At 43.9% G+C, this 18095-nt stretch overlaps 1 protein-coding gene across 6 annotated transcripts in view; it reads left to right on the forward strand.

Moving 5' to 3' along the window:
* Positions 1-530: 530 nt before the first annotated feature.
* ACSL6 (acyl-CoA synthetase long chain family member 6) overlaps positions 531-18095 on the forward strand; it is an 80068-nt gene continuing 62503 nt past the window's right edge. The window contains exon 1 of one of the 6 annotated variants that reach the window (XM_053376780.1): positions 531-948. In XM_053376780.1, coding sequence (XP_053232755.1) covers positions 876-948 — 73 coding nt within the window. In that variant the 5' untranslated portion in view covers positions 531-875. Of the gene's footprint in view, positions 949-1088; positions 1357-4074; positions 4099-6081; positions 6227-18095 lie in introns of those variants that run through there. The other 5 variants (XM_053376773.1, XM_053376772.1, XM_053376774.1 and 2 more) reach the window with 5 other exon arrangements.

Consider the following 18095-nt stretch of genomic DNA (forward strand, 5'->3'; position numbering starts at 1 on the left):
TTAAGTACTTAACCCGAGGTACCACTGTATTGGCTCACTCCGCAGCAGCTGGCCTGGCTTTGTAATGTCCAAAACCAGTTGTAGAGATCCCAAAGCATATATTTGACCACTGCAGTCTTGGGCGTTTGCTGCCTGCTGGCCCAACCCTTAGGCATTGGGAGGCAGTAGCCTCTGGCAGCTAATTGTGGGCGTCAGGAAAGTGCAACAAACTGGCTCCCTAATGCATCATTACAGTATTTTTATTCTCAGGGAGAAATGCTTTGTGGGGCCTTTTATTTTTTTCATGTCTGAGGTGCCAGGAGAGCAGCTATTTGGTAACTTAACTTGAAGGGGAGGCGAGAGCATTTGCTGCTTCGCCTCATGCCTGGGGCCTGCTCTGAGGCGACTCCCAGCCTCATGCCTGGCTCCTTTTGACCTTTGCCCTCCTGCAAGGCGGACTACCGGCGCCTTCTTGGGCCTCCGGCTGCCTGCCTCCTGCGCCTCAGCCGGACTCCCCAAAGGGGGCGGCGGGCAAAGGCGAGGACGGGGGAGAGAAAGGAGGGCCGAGAGCTGAGCGTTGATGTCTGCCGCCTTGTACGCATGCACCGCGGCAGCACGCGCGAGCCTGGCATCCTCTTAGCGCCGCCAAGCCGGGACGCGGCCTCGCCTTCTCCAAGAGGAGCCGGTGCAAAGAAGGGCGGCGGGCGCGCGGCTAAAAATAACCACCTCTGCTGCTGCTGCTGCTGCGGGCGGGCGGGCGGGCGGGCTTGCGCCTGGGAGCAGCGAGAGCCAGCCAGTCCCCGTCGCCGCTGCCTCTACTGCTGCTGCTCCCTCAGTCACTGCAGTGAGTTTGCTGCAGTCCCCCCCTCAAGCTGCGCTCTCGCTTCAGGCCGCCCATGCTGCAGCCGGCTCCAGCAGGCATGCTCACCTTCTTCCTAGTGTCTGGTGGCTCCATCTGGCTCTTCGTGGGTAAGTCAGCCTCGGCGCTCGCTCGCTCCCCTCCCCGCCATCCCGCTCCTTCGCTTTCCTACGGTTTCTCTCTCTCCCCCCTCCCCACCTTTCTGCCTCTCGCGGGCGCCGCTTCCCATGCCCCTCGCTGCGAGGGAAAACGGAACAAAAGCGGAAAGAGACGGAGGGTGTGCGCGGGGAGGCTCCTTTTTGGAAATGACCTCAGTCCAACCCCGCACACCTCTCCCGGCCTCCATGGAAGCGGCTGGTCGGCGCGTCCCGCTGCTGCTTTGAGCTGCTTCTCTCGGATCTCCTGGACATGAGCGCCGTCGTTGGGATGTGTTTTCCCCCAGACCCTCCGGAAGGACCAGGGCAGGAGAAGACGAAGGCTGCGAGGGATGCTGCTGCCTTTGATGTCATCCTTCTGCGGTATTGGGCCCTATTGTGTGGAGGAATTTGGAAAGCTCAGCAATGCTGGGCGAGCCTGAAAAAAAGGGAAAAGATTACATAAGTTATCTGCTGTGATTTCGCTGCCTGCACCGGGGTCAAGATGCTCTCTTTTGAGTGTATAGGATGATGCATATGGGTGTGTGTGTGGGTTTCTGTGCAAAAAGGAATCTGCCGTTGTGTGTGGCTGCTGCATGCAGTATTAATGATGGGTCAATGTTTTAAAGATGATGGGATCAGACAAAGAGGATTAGCGGGACCCCGGAATAGCTGCGATCCTCTTCAGCGCCTGACAGATTCAGTTTTAAATGGTGTAATCTGCTGCAATGATTTGAAATAGAACACTCTGGAGGTGAGGGAGAAGGGCAGCCTTTAGGAATCTGTAACTCCTTGTCATTTGTAGGTGATGGGTTGAGATCAACTTCTTTTTGGTGCAGAGATCTTTGCTGTGTTGAGTGGGTGTTGCTGCTGTGAAGGGAGAACCGTAGTTCACATGGGCTGAATTTTCTGGTGCTAAAATAAATGCATGGGAATTAATGCTAGGCTCCTGCCTCCCCTCCATCCGTGTAGGAGGCAACTCCCCTTTACAGCACTGAGGACACTCTGTTTCTCTCCAGGGCATGCAAAGCCACAGAAAGGCACTTAGATGTGCCAATATTTCCTCTTGTTGGCCTAAGTTGGGGTGTGGGAGGCATCATCCAAATGGCTAGCAAATTATTTTCAGCATGGTGGAAATCTAGTGGCGCTATAATAATATTGTGGGATGGGGGAAGGAGGAAAAAAAGATTTTGTTGCCATGTCTCAAGTCTTAAAAAATATAAATTTAGGAACTCATGCCAGCAATTGTTTGAAGACTTGCTTTTTTATTCTCAATATGTATGAAACACTTTGCATGTGCTCAGAGGCTTATTTCTTTGCTGTTACTCTACACATTGCCATGTCCCCCCCAGCCTTGCTGGTGAAATCTATGGCTTGAAGCCATGACAACAACAGAGTCCTCTTGCAGAGGCGGGGGGAAAGGACCAATATGTATGAACTGTTGAGGTTGAGGCAACAGAAAGCAAAATTAGCTCATTTAGCAGCTCCAGTCAAGAGAGACCCTGCCCCAGCCTATGCACCACCTGGACCAGAGCTCTTTCACTTTGTCTGCTTGTATTGGTCATGTCAGCTGGCTGCAGAAGCAAAGGCTTGAGCATGGGGCTTAACGCCAATGGGGTAAGGCAGGATAGCTTTAAGAAGGAGAAGAGTATTTCAAATGAATGTTGTTGCTGTTTTATGTAGCATTTCTCAGGGAATAAAGCATTTGTTCCCTCTTTAACTCTCATAACATCTCATAATGCTCCGGGAAGTCTTATTCTGTAATCTTACATGGGTGGGGCTAATAGTGATACCCTTAGCGGTTGAAGCACTTTGCATGTGCTCAGAGGCATATTTCCTTGCTGTTGCTTTACTGCTTACATTACATCTGATCCTGCACAATGGGTGACACTTGAGATATATGGCTGGGAATGTGATCTCTGCTTCGTGCTCATGTGATGAGGCGACAGCATAGCAAGGAGATAAATTACAACCTCCAGATCAGCTAATTATTGCAAGGCCTGGGGGCTGTTTCTGTGATAAGTTAATGCTGGTACCCCAAAGAATTCTGGTTCTATTCATTGCAAGCAAACACTCAAAGATCTAAAACTGGTACTTGGATACTTGGAAGCTAAATGTTTGCCCAGTCATACTATGCCATATTCTCTTTCGGAAAAGCCTAGCCAGGCCTCTGAGTCATGCAGGCATGGAATCAATAATTGATCATTTGTAGTTAAGTATAGAGCTGCCCTTAGGGCCCCCCCTTTTACATAAACTTTTTCTTTTAGTACATGCTGAGGCCCTGAAATGTAATGGAATTGTTGTTTTTAAAAATGTGTGCTGCATCTGCCAATGACCTGTCCTTTAATATTATTTCTTCTAGTTTTAGGTGGTTAGTCCTAGGTAGTTAGATTTTATTGTGTCTTGTTTTGAGGGGATGGGTTTGGGGACTCCCCTGAATAATTTTTTTTTGGGGGGGAGAGCTCATGGGGGCAGGAGAGGAAACAGAAGTGCAGCTGTGCCAACAGAACTCTGCTTTGAATACAAGCCTAAGTGTTTTAATAATTTCTGTATTTATTAAACTTCTATACTGCCCTCTGTCCTGAAGATCTAGGGAGGTTTACAGAAACCCCAACACACAATTAAAAGGATGATATTATCAAACCCACCAACTTAAAATGACACACAGCATCATATATATTACTCCCATAGCTGTGCTGTTTGTTTTAAAATGGAAAGGCAGGACAAAATTGCTTTTTATTGGAGCAACTCTGATGAAAAGTTACAAGGCTCAGGTATGTCCAACAAGGCTGCATGTTGAAACATTCAAAAGGAATGTTGAAAGGCTTAGTTAAACTGTGAAATTTTCTGGCCACTAGTTTGGATGGCTTTAAAAGAAGATTAGACAAATTAATGTAAAAGCTACTAGCTGTGATGGCTATGATCTGCCTCTACATTGCTGGGAATTGCTAGTGGTGACATCCTCAGTCACAAAGAGCTGTAGCCAAGGAGAGAGAGTGTAACAATGAGCCATAGATGATGCACTAAGCCAAGCCTTGCTTTAGCTCAGGGTAGCACAGGAGTAAAAAGTGTGGGGAAGAGCAAAGCAGCTGTGAGCCTCTCTCCAGAAGCCCACAAATGGTTCTGGTAAGCCAAAGTTTGAGGTTGTACAAACCATGTCATAGCCATGTTTTCAACACCCACCCCAGGAACAGCCCAAGTTTTGGAAAACAGCTAATACCAATGTACCAAAATAGCCCATGTAGTGTCCTCTATATGTTGTTGGACTACAGCTCCCACCAACCCTAACCATTAGCCATGATGGCTGGGGCTGATGGGAGATGAAGTCCAACCAGTAGCAGTAGGTGGGGCTGCATTGCTGCTGCTGGTTACCAAGAGGGTGGAGAGGCAAGGCAGCAGGCAGTTCAGGTTCTGTGTTGGGAGCATTGGATTGGCTCTGCTGCTGCACCGTACTGCACTCCTCACTGTCTGCCCTCTTGACAACCGGCAGTATTACGCAGTGTTGGGAAGCCAGGCCAGCAGTACAGCCCCACCTGCATCATCATGCTGGCCATTACAGAGTCCAAAGCTTAGGGAACTGTACTAGATGTTTTGAATGAGCAGCTCGTTGTTTATTGTAAACCATCATTCTCCTCACAAATATGGCAAAGCTGCTTATAATTCCTCAGTGGTGAAGGGAAAGCACTGCAGATGGTGAGCGTTTCTCTCCTCTTTCCTATTATTTTATAAATTCCAGCCCCAGAAAACAGATTGTTTGAAAGAACCTGGTTTAAATGAAGCCCAAGAGTTTAGCCAGTAGTACTAACTTGGTTGGACTTTTATGGTATGTGAAACCAGGGGTGGAGATGATGCAGGATTAATTGATGCAATCCTTTATCACAGGGGCAGGGAACCTTTGGGTTTCCAGATGTTATTAGACTACAGTTGTCATCAGCCCAGACCAGCACAGGCAGTGATGAGAGCTGTAGTCCAACAACATCTGATGGGACACAAATTCCCCAACCCTGCTTTAAGACTTGGAGCATGTTCGCATTCCCACCTTATAGCACAGTGAAGCTGTTTTCTATGCATTTCACAGCTCCCCCCCCCCATCTGTTCACATAAACATGGTTTCAATTCAGTTGTCTGTGTATGCACCAGGGAGTGCTGAGGACACAGATGTTGTTACCCTAAGCAGAGGTGCTCACACCTTGGTTGGAGTCTAAGGACGCCTGGCAGTATGATGCTTGTTTGACATAGAACAGTAGTAGCTCATAAGAAAGTACAGGATACTTAAACATTTTGGACAAGGTCATGTAAATCCAGCACTGGAAGCAAAGCCAGTGCATAGTAAATGGGAATGTGAACACAGCCTAAGTTTTATTGGTTTCTTCTCCCTCCCTTCTCCTTTTATCATATAGCTTTAGTTCTGTTAAATGCTCCAAGGTTGAAGAACTAAATGCCCTTGAAAAGGATGATACAGTTTCAGTGTCCCTCTACAGCTGCTATAATGAAAGGGAAGCTTAAACTGGAGATTTGTAGTATTCATGTCACACATATTTGTTAACATGGGTGAACTAATTAAAAACATTGGCAAAGGTTACGCACTGATCCATGCTTAGACTGCAGTCCTATAGCTTACATGAGAACACTGCCTTCACCCATTGGCACTCCTGCTGGTGTTTTTTTGTTATTTAATAAATTTTTGTTCCCTGAATAATCAAGATACAGGCAATACAGAGCTTTATAGCTCAATTCTTGACTTAGCTGTGAAAGAGATGTGAAGCAGTTCAGATGTTTCAGCTGGTGTAATATGACCATGCTAACCCATCTCTGTTAACAGTTGGGCAGCAGCCGTCTGCACTAGCTGACGTTTCTACGTGGACATCTCTGCATAAAACACATCACAGTAATCTGATCTAGAAGTAACTGAAGCATGAATGACAGAAGCCAGTCTCTGTCTTCCAGCAGTGTCCGCAGTGGGTGTCTCAACCAAAACTAATCAAAGGCATTATAGGTCACAGGGATTCTCAGTGTAATGTCAAGTACTGAAGTTTGCCTAAGCTTCAAAGTGAATCTTTAGGAACAGTACGATTCTAACCAAAGCAATTTAACCTGCCCACAGGTGTCTCACTCCCCAAATGTTACCAACTCTGTCTAATCTGGATTGACTGTGTTCACTTTCATCCAGTCCATCACTGATCCTAGATGCTAATTCAGGGCACCACGGTCTTTGTGGGAGTTGCTAGAAGGGTGAGATAAAGGTGTGGGGCAGGTAAGGACATGTAAGGTAAGGACAATTGGGAGCTTGCTGATTAGACAGTGATCCCCACAGGGATTGGCGAAACTAAGAGGTTCCCCACTGGTAACTCCCTAGTAGAGTTGAGGGGGCTCATTGTCCACAAGCCCCTTTGAAGATGAGCTTTCATTGGCAATCTGCCATCATATAGCCATGCTCTCTCTGTTTGCAGCAGGTATGGTTTGGATGCAAACCATGGGTGCAAATGGACTTCAAATGTCCTCACTGTGACCACAATTATAGTAAGACCCTTTTGAACTCTGACAGGTGGCCAGGTCTGTGTACCTATCAGTGATGTGATATCCTTATGACATGTGATTGACAGCCACCCACGAAAGTAGATTTGAGGCCGTTTTCCTCTTTTGCCACAAACCCACTTCGGAAGCAAAAAGGAGATATTTGAATGTTTGCAGTAAGGAAAGTGAGGGGGAAATGCACTGGTAAGTGTGGGATAACAATTGACTTGATGCAACATCATTTTACCCTCTGCAAACAAATGAAAATGAATGCTTCTGAAGGCAACCCTGTTTAGGGAAGTTTTTAATGTTTGATGTTTTATTGTGTTTTTAATATTCTGTTGGGAGCTGCCCAGAGTGGCTGGGGAAATCCAGCCAGATGGGCGGGGTATAAATAATATATATTATTATTTTTATTATTATTATTACTATTACTTGCCAGAAGGGAGAGGAACAAGGTGGTGGTGCAAACACACCAGAAGGAGCTCTGCTGATGCCTTTGCACTGCACCAACCTCCCTGCTGCCTCCTCCACTCCCTCCAATTAAGCAACTGTGACCCATTTGCTGGGAAGCTAGTGTAGCTGCTCCACCCCACCCGGCAAGCCACTTCTAATTGGGTCACTTATTAGTTTAATGCTGTATATGTTTTAACTGATTACATCAGAAATGGTAAGCTGCCTTGGGGAAAATATAGCATTTTGAAAGGTGGCTCAGAAATTTCTTAAATAAATAAGAAACTCCAGGGGAACTTTCTCACTGCAATTCTAAAAGCTACAACCATTTCTAAATTTGAAATCAGCCTTTCTGCCTCTTTATTCAAAGAAAGATTTATATGCTAATATATGGATAGAATAAAAAGTAATAATGTCCACTGTGTGGTAATCATTGATGATCCCAATAGTTTCTCATTCACATATGAATAACAGGAATCTTCTGTATTTCTGATAATAGCTTAAAGTTGGACTTTGATTATGCTTTCTTTCCACTAGGGGGAAGTGCGTTCTGCAACTTGGATTGGTGCAAGCTCTCTTGAGTATTCCACAGTAATCTTTTGCAGACTTTACCCAACTGCCCCATCAGTTTCCCTAGACACTGGTTTACGGACCCAGCCCAGCTGAGCAGGTTCCTAATACTGAGTTTTAATTAAAAAGCAGCTACAGGGATTAATCGCCAAAAAGGTTTTCATAGCACCACAGTCCCTTAGCTGGAGTCTCAAGTTATTGCCATAATTATTATTTGCCCCCTGTTTCTTATTGTTCTCATTATTAACTTGTGATGTACACTGAGATTCTCAAGGAAGATTGGGATTAAAGTATAATAACAACAACAGTATTAGTAATAATCATAGTAACGCCTTCAAACCCTTGTTATGGGCAGGAGAACTTTTATTCTTGTCTCTCTCCTCTCACCAAACACATATGAACAGGGACGCACACAAAAATTATTTGCATAAGTTGAGCTGCTAAAGCCTAAAACTGTTTTTGCTGAATTAGTAAACATTCGTGTTTTTAGATGCCCTTTATAAGAAATCACCATTGGAACAGTGTTTTTGTGTGTTTTGGTAAAAGGTTTACAGAGAATATTGTTCCTTACATGACTCAGTGTCCTCTTCATAAGGATCTTTGTGAAAAGTATTTGTTTGAGTTTAATCCTACAACATTCTTTCTTAAAGCATTTATATGGTTTTTGATGTTGAGAATGAAAACTATGTTACTTTGTGTGTTTCCTTTTGTGCTGGCCAGGAAATTAAGAGCCCGATTTGTTACTTCAAGTCTGAATGCTCCTTTTGTTTTTGTTATGGCTTACAGCTAAACAATAAGCTTGTTACTACTTCTTAAAGGTAAAGGTAAAGGTACCCCTGCCCGTACGGGCCAGTCTTGACAGACTCTGGGGTTGTGCGCCCATCTCACTTAAGAGGCCAGGGGCCAGCGCTGTCCGGAGACACTTCCGGGTCACGTGGCCAGCGTGACAAAGCTGCATCTGGCGAGCCAGCGCAGCACACGGAAACGCTGTTTACCTTCCCGCCAGTAAGCGGTCCCTATTTATCTACTTGCACCTGGGGGTGCTTTCGAACTGCTAGGTTGGCAGGCGCTGGGACCAAGCAACGGGAGCGCACCCCGCCGCGGGGATTCGAACCGCCGACCTTTCGATTGGCAAGCCCTAGGCGCTGAGGCTTTTACCCACAGCGCCACTACTTCTTACTTGAGAGTAAGTCTCAGTGAACTCTGTGGGACTTACTTCTTCTGAAGGATGTATAGGACAGCACTGTTAATGGTTTACTACTTGGTCTACAATGACAGGATGTTACTGGAGCCTCCACACCTGGTACTGTTGTGGATTTTATTTATTTAATAGTTTTTATACCATCTTTCAAAATACATTTCTGAAGCAGCATATATGATATAAAACTACTACCATTAAAATATATAATAAAAGAAATAAAAATGATAAATGCAAAGTAAAAAAAAATCAACAGTAGAGGAGTGGAAAAAGAAGTGTTAGCAGATTCAGTTTTTGAAAGCACAACAGAAAAAAATTCTGATGGTTGTGCAAAGGGAGCAAAACATTGTTAGCCTCTGCTACACACCCACACCCACCTAGAAAACATCAGAACGAGAACCCATTGAAAATTCATTTTAAGCCAGTGCTGGCGGGGGTGGGTGGATGACTGCTCTGAAAATACATGGGCATCAATTAGTGGTTCTGGCAACATGAGGCCTGAGGATTGTGTCAAAATGGCACATTATATTTTCTATTAGTGGTGTTACTGCCAGAAACAATGAGATGTCAAGGGATGGCTGGTTTGGGAGCTGTAGATAGAGGGCAGGATTTAATAGGATTTTGTGCTCATTGTGGTGGTGCTTAGTAGTGCTAACATCCTGAGGAGATAATATTGAAGTTGTAAAGGAAATATCTCCCAAGGTTTCCAGCTAACAGACAAGCAACAAGCCCAAATTCATATTTTTCCAGATACCAAAATTTCCCTATTAAGAAGGTTATTTGGAAGACCAAATGCAAAGTGTGTTTCTGCTTAACACACACACACACACACACACACACACCCCATCCCTAACATGAATTTATATTCATAATGCCAGGGATTCCTTATAAAGGGTATCTTAATATAGTACTCAGTGATGCAGTCATCAGAATTAAGTGTTGGTAAAGTCCCACCTCAGTTCTGTGGGATTTGGGGGGCATGTGTCTTTGGCTCTACAGCAAAAGAAGTCAGGTGGTTTAGTAGTTTGGATTGTGGCCACTTCCCTCCTCACCTGAAATAAAACATTCCTTTAAAACCAGATCTGTGCATGTTCAGGGGTACTGTATACCTTGATATGATTGGAGGCAACACCATTTGGTGCTCTGCCTCGGGCAACAGGAACATAGGAAGCTCCCTTTAATTCATCCGGTTCAGTGTTGCCTGCACTGATTTGGAAGCAGCTGTCCAGGGTTTCAGACCCCTTCTCCAGGGGTCTTTCCTAGCCCTACCTGGAGATGCTGGAGATTGAACATGGGACGTTCTGCAAACAAAGCAGATACTCCATCACTGAGCTATGGCGGTTCCCTAGATAAGTTTTGGGCATCGCTGCTCCACTGCAGCAGCAAATTGCAGAAGAAGATTAGTAGCAGTGGGGTGGGCAGGCTGCTTTTCAACTAATTTGTCATTACTGATTTTTATCACTGGGAACCCTTGAAAAGCTTCTAGAAAACCCCAAGGTTTCCTAGAACACAGAAATAAGCCGGCTAATTTGCATCATTACTCTTCTATCCTTTGTATCTTCCTCTTTTTTCTTTTCTTAAACCTTGCAAGAGGCATTTACTCTTCTGTCTGCTTGGTTTTCATAGACAGCTTCATGTGTGTGGGACTCATGGAAATACATTTTCTAAACCACATGCTTGCCCTTCTCTCTCTGCGCCCTCCCCCCCACCCCAAGCTAGGCTTGAATAATGAAAATAGAGGCCCAGCTTAGGAGACAGATGGCAAAACTGAATTAACTGAATATCCACGGAAAGAGTAACTGATTTGAACTCATGCCAAAGGCAAGGAATTCAACTATGTTGCAGTGGAATGGGAACAACATACATTATATCACTGTGTTGTTGCTTCAGCCACAAAACAGGTGGAATTTGCTGCTGCAAGTTCCCTTGTATGCACATTCCTGAGTGGCTATGCAAAGTTTGTGATTAAATTTAATTGAATTTCAACAGTAATATAATGCAGAACAGAAGTGAAAGTTGCTGACTTTCAATGCATTCACATTTTTACTGTTTGAGTTGGTTTAAATTAATTTGAGTCCAGAATGAGGTAGGTTAGGCTGAGACACAGTGAATGGCCCAGGAATCACCCAAGTGAGGATTTGAACCCTGGTCTCCCAGGTGCTAGTCTGACTTGCTCTCGTTACGTAAAGCATGATGTTGGAGAGTGGTTTTATGTAGTGACAAAGTTTGCATCTTTTAAGATGAAATGTAGGGTGGTACATATTAGCATTCTCTATCTTGTATGCAAACACATACACCCACAGAAAAGCAAGTAGTAAGCCAGCCATTAATCTATTTCTACAGCAGAAGTTTAGAATAAAGCTGATTACTTTTAAGTTCCTGGCTGGCGTCTGGTTCCATGATGACGGCATCTCCACCAGCACCTTGAGAGATCTAACAATAATAGTTGTTGCTGTTGTGAGACTGAGGCTACAAGAGCCAACCATCGCTTGCAATCTGCACCTGCTCTTGTTTCAACAGCACTGCTGAATTTGTGCTGATCATGCCAAAACCCAGGAAAAACTTAAAAAGCACCTTCTATTACTGTCAGTATAAGGGATGGCAGGGTCGCTTGAGGTTAGGGGCTCACACTTCTCTTCGTAGCATTTGGGATGTGTTGTTCCTCCACTTATTTAAAAGAGGAGGCTTTGTGGAAATTTCTTGTTACACAGGTCTCCAGTTCACTGGTCTGTTGACCTCCAGATATGCACACTGCTATGGTTTTCCTCATTGTAGATGTCTTTAACACATGCAGGACTGTACAGTGGTACCTCAGGTTACATACGCTTCAGGTTACAGACTCCGCTAACCCAGAAATATTACCTCGGGTTAAGAACTTTGCTTCAGGATGAGAACAGAAATCGTGCCCCGGCGGCACAGCAGCAGCAGCAGCAGGAGGCCCCATTAGCTAAAGTGGTGCTTCAGTTTAAGAACAGTTTCAGGTTAAGAACAGACCTCCAGAATGAATTAAATTCTTAACCTGCGGTACCACTGTACACACTAACTTTGATGATTTGGGGGACAGTATGAAAATGTGTAATATTGTTTTTCCTATGCTCAGTAGGCAACATATTGTCTTAGTGTGAGGCTACCACTGAGTTGTCTAGCCCTATGTAATAGGAGACAAAACTTCCACAAAATGCACCCTTGCCACAAAGCACCTTGAAAACAAATATGCTTGCTAAAGAGGCGTGTTCAGATGATCAAGTATTTTTGCCACACTGGATTTAGGCCCAAGTATTTAAAAGACCTTGTTTAGCCTCCTGTATGGATTTGCAACATTTTTGAGTAATTCCTTCCATTGCTGAAACCCAATAAGTCATGTTCGTTCCCTCCCTCCTTTCTCTTCTCTTGTGTGGGCCAGTAGGTTCTGCTTGACACTGCTTGATGCACTATGTTCCTTCACAAAGAACACAGAGTAAGGCAGGCAAATACAGTCCAACTCAGTTTGCTTTTCTGAGAGCTGATCTTTATTATATATTCTCTAGACCAGGGCCTCCCAAGCTTTCCATGGTATATGGAATATATAGATTTTTTTAGATTTGCCTTGAGACAGACTTTAAACCTCTTTTGTTGACCACCAGCATTACGCTTTCCATTTTTAAGTTTGGAATAGAGAAGTTGCTTTGGAAGACGATAATCAAAGTCCATGTCATGGACTTTGAAGACACTCAAACTCAGAATGCAAGGGAGAAATGTGCTAAGAGGAAGGCACGCTTGGCAAATCCACACTGTGATCAACTCCCACCCAGGAACCAATGTCCCCACAGTGGAATGACATGTGGGTCCAGAATTGGCCACTTGTTAAAACCATGTTTATGGAAGACAATCTTACTCAGCTACAAGTTATCACCAAAGAGGAAGAAGATAGCACCCTGAACACAAATCTGGTTTCAGGGCAGTTTACAAAACTAGTTTACTAGATTAGTAGTAAACTAGTAAAACAGATTTTTTTAGTAGACTCTGTCTTTCCAAAATTATTTTGCAGATTTCAGGTTATCTAGGTGTTTGTTTTAATGTATGTCTAGGTAGGAAACATAAATTATTTGCTGCATTTGTGAAGGCATTTAGTTTCATAATTGGCCTTCCTAGTATACTTGTTGACAAAACAGAGGCGAAAGAAGATCTTGTTACAACCTTGAAACAAACACACACACATTCTCTCTCACTCTCTCTCTCACACACACACAGACTTAAAACTATGAACCTCCAGATTGAGTGAACGAAAATAACCTCTTCGCTGCACTTGAGTGTAATGCTTAAGCCCTAATTTTATTTTCTTCTGAAAGGATTTTTTGTTGTCCATTGACAGCAGCTTTATTCTGGCAGGATTTTTTCAGCCAACTATCTGAATAATAATAATGTTTAAAAAAATCCTTTCAGTTCACAGGCTGCTGAGGGTGGTGTGATACTGTGATCTGCCAACACCAATTCAGGCTTGTGTTTCATTCAGAGAAGCTATTTGCATATCCTCTGTTCCCCCTGTTTGCTCAAACACGTCTGAAAAAGCAAAGTTCTCAGCCATTGAGGTTGAAGAATGAGCCGTCTGGTAACTTAGCTGAGCTTTAATACTTCCCATACTTGTTACTTGTTTTACCATAGAGGGGAGTTCTGAGGTATCGGTTAAATTCATAACAACTCTCAATAAATTATTTTCCAAAAGGAGAAAGAAAAGCAGCATTCAACAGATGGGAAAAGAGAGGGATGTACCTCTGTCAAGTCTAAAGGCCAGCTGATTGGCAATCCATTTGCACAAACTAAAAATTTGTAAAAAAAATAATACTGTTTGTACCATATTAGAATTAGTCTGCAAAGTGAAAATGATTGTTGGTTCTAGGGTCAGGATGGATCAACAAAAGGAAATGCTTTTTCACACAATGCAGAATAAACATATGGAATTCCCTACCATAGCATGTGGTGGTTTTAGACAAATTTGTGGATAAAGCTATGACCATGAACAGTTAAGTAGAATCTCCATGCTTAGCGTAATATTCCACTGACATAGAGGTGCACCCAATGTTTTCCTGTGAACATTTTAGGCACAAAAAGGTGGTAGGCAGGAGTCCAATTCATTTCCTGAAATACCCTCCAAAGTTTTCATGCAACCAATCAGATTTGACTGTGTGATGACATCACTGAGGGCAAACAAAGCCAATTCAGAGTGAGAGCAGTACTTCCTGAATGTGTCTTGTTTCCTATTCAGGAATTTGAATGCAAAATTGGAAATGTTTCTGAATCTTGAGCAAATTTCAGGTGAATCTTGTGAATATTCATTTCAATGATGGACTGCGCCATCCAGTTGTTTTCTTGGTCAGTTGCCGTATGAATATAACTACTTGTTATTAACATAGAGGGGAGATAGGTTTTACTGGCTCTGTGTATAGTGTTGGGGTTTTTTTTTAGGTGAGCCCGGTCTCCATCAAGATTCTCCTCTACCTCTTTTTGTGCCGTGTATCATTTTTTTGTGTGGTTTTTGTATGCCTGATCAGACAAATCATAGAATTTTATTGCTGGAAGGGAACCAAAGGATCATCTAGTCCAGGTCAGCCTAATAACACTGGCCCACATGACTGCTCTATCTCAACATCTTGCAACACCCAGCAGAACCACAGAAAGAAGCCCCTGAATCTGGTGCTGCGTGGTTATATGCCGGGGCAGCTGATGATAGAACTGAGATGTTTGAAGACGCATGGAATAAGCTTCTTCCCCTTCAAAACATTTAATTTGCATATGAGGCTATTATTATCTGATTCCAAGCCTGTTTGTGCTGTCTGTAGGGTCAATGTAGTTCTTTAGGAACCCTGACATATTTCATGGTGGGGTGGAATACTGTTGTGATTGTTCACCTTTAGCCATGCCTTTTTGATACTATTTCTCCCTTAATTTGCTTCCATTTGAGCTGTGTTTCCCCTCCCGCTTGTTTCATTCAAAGGATTATGCACATCTTTTCTTCTTCATTGAGTGATCTCAGCTGCACATGTACAGAAATACTGGTGTGCATGCCCCAAATGGCAAAAGAGTCATGGGTGGGGCAAAAACACATGGCCCAGGTACATTCTGGAAAGCAGCAGAATAGCAATGGATGGCTCATTTGCTATGTAAGGCCCTGAATCTGGAAGCACCCTGTGTGTCTGTCAGGTGGTGCAAGTAAACAGTAAGGGGTCAGAATATAAACAGCGGTGCACAATACTTGTTGCCTTGCAAGCCAAGTATGGTAAAGGTAAAGGACCCCTGACAATTAAGTACAGTCACGAACGACTCGGGGGGTGCGGCTCTCATCTCGCTTTACTGGCTGAAGGAGCTGACGTTTGTCCGCAGACAGTTTTTCTGGGTTGTGTGGCCAGCATGACTAAGCTGCTTCTGGTGAAACCAGAGCAGCGCACAGAAACACCGTTTACCTTCCCACCAGAGTGGTACCTATTTATCTACTTGCACTTTGATGTGCTTTTGAACTGCTAGGTTGGCAGGAGCTGGGACCAAGCAACAGGAACTCACCCCGTTGTGGGGATCCGATCGGCAAGCCCTAGGTTCAGTGATTTAGACCAAAGGACCACCTGCGTCCTTTTGCAAGCCAAGTATATGATGTCAATTCAGGTGTACCAATTCAGATGGACCAGGCTTCCGGTAAACAGATTCCTTTTGTAATATAATTTTACAACATGAAAAATGAAGTATTGTTCAGAGATGTATACTCAGCAATTGCAATTGCTTTGCCAACAGATTTTACAGTACTTAACAGTACTACAAGGGGCTATCAGCAGAGGCAGTTGTAACTCTATGTTCTAATTTATGTGTTTTTTACACTGGGAAGAGCCAGTGTGGTGTAGTGGTTAAGAGCAGTAGTCACCTAATCTGGGGAACCGGGTTCGCGTCTCCGCTCCTCCACATGCAGCTGCTGGGTGACCTTGGGCCAGTCACACTTCTCTGAAGTCTCTCAGCCCCACTCACCTCACAGAGTGTTTGTTGTGGGGGAGGAAGGGAAAGGAGATTGTTAGCCGCTTTGAGACTCCTTAGGGTAGTGATAAAGCAGGATATCAAATCCAAACTCTTCTTCTTCTTGGGAAGACATATTAGAGTATGAACACTAAACTCCAATTCACATTCAGCCAGTAATCTATTTTTAAAACACTGTTTTTGATAGAAGTTGTTACCCTCTTGATATCACATTTTCATATTGTTCCTAACACTAGTGTTATCATATCCAAGCACCTCTGCTGTTAGTGTTGCCGCCTTTTTCCTGTGACTTTTACATTGCCTTTCTTTATTATTTATGTCCCATACCATGAGTGGGAATGCTTTCAGTGCAGCTGACAGCTGGTACCCCCCCAAAAAAAAAATCAATGGAAAAGAATAACAACCAATTCTATATATAAAAAAATAGTTAAAAATAGTTCCAGTACTTACTTTTGCAGACTGGGATAAGGATATCCATTTAAAAAATGTGATAGAGAAAGTCTTCAGCAGGCGCTGACAAGACAATAGAGGGAAGCATAAAGGGTGGGTGCCACCACACTAAAGGCTCCATTCAGACATGGTGCAGAACAGATCTCCTGATAAGATGGTGTCTGCAAGAGGGCCCTATCCTGCAGAACACAGTGAGCTCAATGCAAAACTAAGCTAAATGCATAAAGGTAAATTGACCCAAACCTTTTGTAATAAGGAGGTAAGAAAAAATGGTTGTAATGACGACTTTGTTTATAGATTACAAATATTTACTAAGTATATTTTTTAAAAGAGAAGAAAAATTTCTCACCTTTTCTACTCCATGCAAAGAAAAGCTTCACCGCCTTTGCCTGTGAAGTTACTGTTAAAGGTCCAGAAGCAGGTCTTCTTGGCTACCCTAGAGAGCCATTTTGGTGTAGTGGCTACAATGTCAGACTAGGAATGGAGAGACCAAGCGTTCAAATCCCACCCCCCCCCACCGGTAGCCATAAAGCTCACTGAGTGACCTTGGGCTACTGACCTTCCAGGGTTTGTCCAGCAAAACAACTAGCAATTTTCATTTGGCCCCTGGGGTGGAGGGCTGGGAACACCTGATCTGAACAATGGCTTACTTACTGTGACAGTGACAGACAGTGACTTACTGTGGATGAGCAGCCTGGTAGGGCATGCTGCTCAAGTAGCCCTTGCCATGCTCCTACCTTTGTCAAACAGTTTCTGAAAGCAGCTACTGAAAGCTAGGACTAAATTTAAAGCGCTGAAGCTAACCCATCAAATAAAATATAAATTCTCCCTTCCTTATTCAGCTCCACTGGTTACCATTAATAGCCTAATGAATGCATTTTATTTCTCTCACGTCCTAGCTGCTTTGCATCTGTGTTCTCTGCCTGCTGCAATTACCTTCTATTTGCATTTTTTTTTGTTTTTTGTTTTGCTGGTAATAGCTGTCCTGTTATCTCATCCTGTTATTTCATGCAGTGAGTAAGGAAGTATGAGAAATGCTTAAATCAGAACAAGCCTTTCAAGCCTCACCAACCTTTAGAATTCTTTGAGTGCTACATACATATGTAGATAGGGGTGATCTGCTAGCCATTACAGTATATAGTTGGACTTCCAAATGGCTTTCAGCAAAGTTGCTTCCTAGCTGCTGAGTAAACTTAGCAGCCAGGTGCTTTTATGGATTTGGAACTGGTTAAATAACTGGTAGCAGATGGTTTCCATAATGGAGTAAAGAAGGCAGTGGAGTCCCCCAAAGAGCTGGACTAGGACTGGTGGTCTTTTAACATTCACGAATAACCTGGAGTCAGGGATGAGAACCAAATTAGCTAAGTTTAAGGTTACATCAATATGAAGAGCTCCAGAAGGACCTCACAATACTGGCCTTGCTTACATGTCACAGTAAGTCGTGAACATGCAGATGATTCCCTCTTTGCTTCTCCCCAGCAGTCAAAACAAGCCACAATCCTTAGTGCTTGGTGTTAAGTGGGAACTGGGGATTGCAGAGAACCCAAGGTTTGGCTTTGGCTTTCCAGTTGTGGTTTGTTTGAGCAGTTTGTTGACCAGGTGCTGCTGACTGTTGATGGGCGACTTCAAGACTTCTCTGTACAGTTCCTAGTCTTGGACTGGACAGCTCTCTAACAGGGGACACCTTCGAAGAGACAATAGTTTTCTGAGAGCCCCTCCAAACAGAGGATTGTAAAGTGTGATGCATGGCCACTCTGAGCAGGAGCATAGGAGCCAAAGAAGAACCTGGCTGGATCAGGCCAAACAGGTCCAACATCCTGTTCTCACAGTGGTCAACCAGATGCTCATGGGAAGTTGGCAAGTAAGACCTGAGTGCAACAGCAGCCTGCTGTTGTGTGGCATTAACTGGCCCAATGCGTGAATGAGCAAGACAAAAGTATGTGCA

This window comes from Podarcis raffonei, chromosome 2 (assembly GCF_027172205.1).
Source record: "Podarcis raffonei isolate rPodRaf1 chromosome 2, rPodRaf1.pri, whole genome shotgun sequence".
Classification (NCBI taxonomy): domain Eukaryota; kingdom Metazoa; phylum Chordata; class Lepidosauria; order Squamata; family Lacertidae; genus Podarcis; species Podarcis raffonei.